The sequence below is a fragment of the Octopus bimaculoides genome, chromosome 9, assembly GCF_001194135.2.
Source record: "Octopus bimaculoides isolate UCB-OBI-ISO-001 chromosome 9, ASM119413v2, whole genome shotgun sequence".
Classification (NCBI taxonomy): Eukaryota; Metazoa; Mollusca; class Cephalopoda; order Octopoda; family Octopodidae; genus Octopus; species Octopus bimaculoides.
In genome coordinates, this window is record NC_068989.1 from 44,245,819 (window position 1) to 44,251,718 (window position 5,900).

At 40.1% G+C, this 5,900-nt stretch overlaps 1 protein-coding gene across 1 annotated transcript in view; it reads left to right on the forward strand.

Moving 5' to 3' along the window:
• LOC106873260 (beta carbonic anhydrase 1) overlaps positions 1 to 5,894 on the forward strand; it is an 11,883-nt gene extending 5,989 nt beyond the window's left edge. Inside the window, exons 2-4 of the mRNA XM_014920552.2 lie at positions 228 to 452; positions 2,918 to 3,142; positions 5,423 to 5,894. Of these exons, the coding sequence (XP_014776038.1) occupies positions 228 to 452; positions 2,918 to 3,142; positions 5,423 to 5,629 (657 nt within the window). The 3' untranslated portion in view covers positions 5,630 to 5,894. The remainder of the gene's footprint in view (positions 1 to 227; positions 453 to 2,917; positions 3,143 to 5,422) is intronic.
• The last annotated feature ends 6 nt before the right edge of the window (positions 5,895 to 5,900 follow it).

Sequence of the window (5,900 nt, forward strand, 5' to 3'; positions counted from 1 at the left end):
CAACCATGTCGGTGGCATGTAAAAAACACTTGCTATGCTCTTGGAGTGGTTGGTGTTAGGAAGGGCATCCAACCATACAAACCTTGCCAAATAGAACCTTGTGCAGCTCCCCAGCTCCAGCTTACCAGCTTTGGTCAAACTATCCAACCCATGTCAGCACGGCAAATGGATGTTTGATGATAATGATGATGCCGTTTCTTTATTCTTCATTTTTTTTTTCCTTTCAGCCTAATTTCCTGTTTATTTCCTGCATTGATAACCGTGTTCTGCCATCACAATTCACCAAAATAGATTGTGGTGATGCTTATATTGTTCGAAATGCAGGTAATCTGTTTCCTCCAAGAGATGCTATTACATTCAATACTGTGACAGCTGAAGCTGGTGCAATCGAAGTTGCCTGTCACCTCAACAACGTACGACATATATTTGTGTGTGGACATTCAGACTGCAAGGTAAGTTCACTTCACTCACAGACCAATTTCTTTCTTTTATTAGAGCCAAGCTTGTATGAATACTGGCTTTCTCAAACTTTGTTATGGAACATAAATATGCTTGATTCTGCATATTGTAGAACAAAGCTTCTCCATGTTCAATAGAAAATAGGCAATTTCCATTCATTTGAGGCTGGTTCCGCTTTCTGTGGATCCAAGCTTCTTTGAATGCTAGCTACAACAAAATTTTGTTATAGAACACAAATATTCTTGACTCTGCATGCTATTGAACAAAGTTTCTCTGTCTTCTAGGAATTGAATGGATTTGGTTGATGAAAACTGAAAGAAGCTTATATATATATATATATATATATCATCCATCATTTTAAGTCCGGGTTTTGTCCCCATTAACAGGGGGTGGCCAGATCTACCTCAGTGCTATAGCAACCGCCCTCACACCATCTCGCTATCTTGCCCAGTTTTGGGCATCCTCCCTTCTCAAGCCAACCCTCCCAATCTCCTCCACCTGTCCCCTCCACATTTTCCTTGGTCTACTTCACTTTCACCCTCCTCAGAACATGCTCTTCATCTCTCCTCAACACATGCCCATACCACCACACTCCATTCGCTCTTGCCAGCTGTTCCACTGGTTCCTCCAACCCCCAGCATCCTCATCAAGTCTTCAATTCTCCTCTTATCAAACAGTCTCATGCCACGCATTTCTCTCACCGTTGCCCTCTCAGTCCTTCTCAAAATTACTGTCTCTCTCTCCCCTTCAAACACCATGTCTCACTACCATACAGCATTGTAGCTCTCACACAACTGCTATAGACCTTTCCTTTTGTCTTCAATGATAACCTTTTCCCATATAACAATGCTCTACATTCCCTGAACTTCACCCAGTCAAGTCTCGCTCTTGCTGTCACAGCTACTTCACGTTCACCCTATCTCCCAAATAACAAAACCCTCTCACCATCTCCACCTCATCACATAGTGCTTCTACTGACTTCGCCAGCCCTCCTTTGCTATTATCATGAGGTTTTTTCGGAGCTGGATTTTCTATGGAGAGCATGCCCTTGCTTACCCCCCAACCTCAGTTTCTAGACATGAGTGGTCCCGAGACCAAGGCCTCTGCCACAATTTTTAAGAAATGTGGTGGAATATATGTATGTATATATATATATATATATATATACACACACACGCACAGAGGAGGGGTTGCTGAAAAGTTCCTGGCATTGGGCAAAAGAAAATATAGGAGGATCAGTTAATTATGATTTTATTCAACATATTCCCCTCTCAGATCCACTTACTTATTGCAGTGGTCCTTCAGTTTTTCTAAGCCTTGTATAAGAACTCAGAAATTTGGGCCTCTAACCAGACCTTTTGTGATACCCTTAAAGCCAGGAACTTTGCAGTACCCCATTGTGTGTATGTGTGTACACGCGTACACACACACACACACACACACACACACACACACACACACACACACACACACACACACACACACACATAAAGTAGCAAGGGCTTTAATTGATCCAATCTACAGCCTGCTTGTGAAATTAACATGCAAGTGGTTGAGCACTCCACAGACACATGTACCCTTAATGTAGTTCTCAGGGAGATTCAGTGTGACAAGACAGGCCCTTGTAAAATACAGGTACTACTCATTTTTGCTAGCTGAGTGAACTGGAGTAATGTGAAATAAAGTGTCTTGTTCAAGGGCACAACGCACCACTGGGAATCAAACTCACGACCTTATGATAGTGATCGAATACCCTAACCATTAAGCCACATGCCTTATATATTTATCTAAGAAAAATAGAAGTGAGTGAGTGTTGACAGTAGGTCAGATGGTGATGAGAGAGAGTGAAATGGTACTTGCATTAGTGCACATGTGTGCACACACTCACACAGAGGGTATTGGAATTAAAGGACAAGATTACTGATCAGAAAATACCAATTGTATTTTTTGGTAGATATTTAACATCATGAAAGGTATCCAGCCATAGAAATCATGCCAAATCAGATTGGAGCCTGGTGCAGCTTGCCACCTCTGGTCAAACTGTCAACCCATGCCAATATGGAAAACAGATGTTAAATGATGTTTCCATGCTGGCATGGGTTTGATGCCTTGACAGAAACTGGCAAGATCAGGGGCTGCACCAGGTTCCATAGTCTGTTTTGGCTTGGTTTCTACAGCTGGATGCTCTTCTTAATGCCAGCTACTTTACAGAGAGTGCTGGATACTTTTTATGTGGCACCATCACCGGTGCATTTTATGTGACACCTGCACCAATGCTTTTTATATGGTACCAACACCAGTGCTTTTTTTACATGGCACCAGCACCAACACTAGTCCTAAGACCAATTTAATTGACTAAACCCTCCCCCAAAATCTCATGTTTTGTGCCTGTATTAAAAATCATTATTATTTTTCTAAAAATTTTATAAACGGTTATTATTGTTATTATTTTTTTCAGGCCATGAATCTTCTGTTCAGTTTAAAAAATCAATGCCATACACATGCAGGGACTCCTCTTCAAATGTGGTTAAAGAAATATGGTGTTGCAAGTGTTAGAAAATTTGACCAACTGGACAGTAAATTTGTTGGACCTCTTACTTTCCAAGGCCGATTTAGCCAACTCAATTTCCAAGTAAATATTGATCCAGAAAACAAGTTTCCTATTGAAGATAAATTATCTCAGGTTTGACAACCATAATTTATATTATTTTACGTTTTTTTTTTTGTGTCTGTTATTTCTAACAATATAGCTGGTGGAGTGGCTGTTTACTTCCCCATCACATGGCTCCGGGTTCAATCCTATGCATTGTACCATGAGCAATGACCTGACATCTGTTACTTCAGGACTGAATTAATTTCTTGCAAAATGATAGAGTAATATTGTTCCATTTGTTTTTCAATAATTCCCAGAGTTTATCTTGGTTTTTTTTTTATTTCTCCTTTGTGCCCCATCTCCAATAATCTTCCAAACGTTTTCTATAGGGTTGAGATTGTGACTTTGAGGTGGCCAGTCCATGAGATCAACCCCTTCATCACTCAAAAAATCTTTGACTCTCTTCGCAGTGTAACAGGGAGTGTTGTCCTGCACAAAGATAGGAGATTGAACTGGTGAGGATTGGAGATGTGGAAGGGTATGATATCTAAGAATCTGCTTGCAGACTTCAGCATTGACAGTCCCTTGTAGGCAAATAAGTGGACGAGAACCAGTAGCAGAAATTACTCCCTGTACCATTACACTGCCTCCTCCATATTTCAGTGTCTTCTTCACACATGCATGAGATAACCTTTTGCCACTTCTTCATCAAACATACATCCTGCCATCGGAATCAATCACATTAAACTTTGATTCATCGCTAAAATGAACCTGTGACCACTGTTCTTCTGTCCAAACGACATTTTCATGAGTGAAATGATGACAGGCTCTTTGATTCTTCTTGGAGATCAGAGGTTTCTTTGCTGGTGCCTGCTGAGCAAGCAACCCAGAACCTCATAACCTCTGAGAAACTGTTTTGTGTGATATGTTGACCGAAATAGAGCTAAACTTGCAAGATATCTCAGCAGCACTCTTAAACCTATCCTTCAGGGACATTCTAACCATAATACGATCCTGTCTTGGTGAAGTTTTACAAGGTCTACTGGTTTTGGGTTTAGCGTCTCTCGATCCTGATGACTTAAAGCAAGCTACAATTCATTGCACAATGCTTCTAGACTTTCTACAGTAGTTGCTATCACAGAATTTGACTTGCCCTCTTGGTGAAGGCACACAATCCATTGTAAAGTGGTTGGTATTAGGAAGAGCATCAAGCTATAGAAACCATTCCAAATCAGACTAGAATTTTGTGTAACCCCACTGGCTTGCCAGCCCTGGTCACACCGTCCAACCCATGCTAGCATATGGACAATGGATGTTAAATGGTAATGGGTAATGATGATGATGATATACTTATATGTGTGTGTGTGTGTGTATATATATATATATATATATATATATATATATAATTATGTGTATTTCTTCTATCTTAATGATATATATATATATATACACACTCTTTTATTTGTTTCAGTCATTTGACTGCAGCCATGCTGGAGCACCACCTTTAGTCAACCAAATCAACCCCAGGACTCATTCTTTGTAAACCTAGAACTTATTCTATCAGTCTCTTTTACTGAAGTGCTAAGTTTCGGGTATGTAAACACACCAGCATTGGTTGTCAAGCGATGGTGGGGGGACAAACATACAAACTTACACACACACACACACACACACACACACACACACACACACACACACACACACACACACACACACACACGACGGGCGTCTTTCAGTTTCCATCTACCAAATCCACTCACAAGGCTTTGGTCTGCCCTAGGCTATAGTAGAAGACACTTGCCCAAGGTGTCACACAGTGGGACTGAATCCAGAACCATGTGGTTGGTAAGCAAGCTACTTACCACACACCCACTCCTGCTCCATATATATATATATACATATACACTCTCTGAGTGGTTGGCGTTAGGAAGGGCATCCAGCTGTAGAAACTCTGCCAGATCAGATTGGAGCCTGGTGTGGCCATCTAGTTCGCCAGTCCTCAGTCAAATCGTCCAACCCATGCTAGCATGGAAAGCAGACATTAAACGATGATGATGATAATGATGATATATATATATATATATATATATATATATATATATATATGTGTGTGTGTGTGTGTCTTCGTGTTTGTATTTGATAACTGGTATTGGTTTGTTTACATCCCCGTAACATATCACTTCAGCAAAAGAGATGAATAAGATCAGTACCAGACTTACAGTAAATATTGGGGTTGATTTGTTTGACTAAAACCTTTTAAGGCAGTGCTCCAGCATGGCCGCAGTACAGTGACTGAAACCAGTGAAAGAAAAATAAAACTTTGTAAATTCCAAGACTGATCAAGCCATTCTTTCTCTGTACATTTCACAGGTAAACTGCCTTCAACAACTGCAACATATTGCCACTTTTCCAATTCTACACGACAAGCTGTCCAAGAACCAAATTCGTCTCCATGCCATTTGGATCGACGTTCGCACGGGTAACGTTTTCATCTTCAGCCGAGATGAAAAACAATTTGTTGAGATTACTGACCGGAACTACTTACAGCTTGTACGTGAGTGTTTCCCTGTTGATTAGAAACTGAACATCTTGATTGAAACCAATTGCTCAAGCAACTAAACAGACATTGTTGTAATACTGCCCCAAAATGATGGAAGTTGTTCTTTATCTGATATCTGTCCCATCAGTCTATGTCATCATTTTTTTTCCAAATGCTTGATTTTTTTTTTTTGGTTTTTTGTTTATTATATTAATAGAACTGAAAGCAATTACGGTATTTCATCATAGATACTAGAAAATATTAGAATGTGTTCCAAGATTTAATATTTCTAGAAAATGGTAAGGCAGA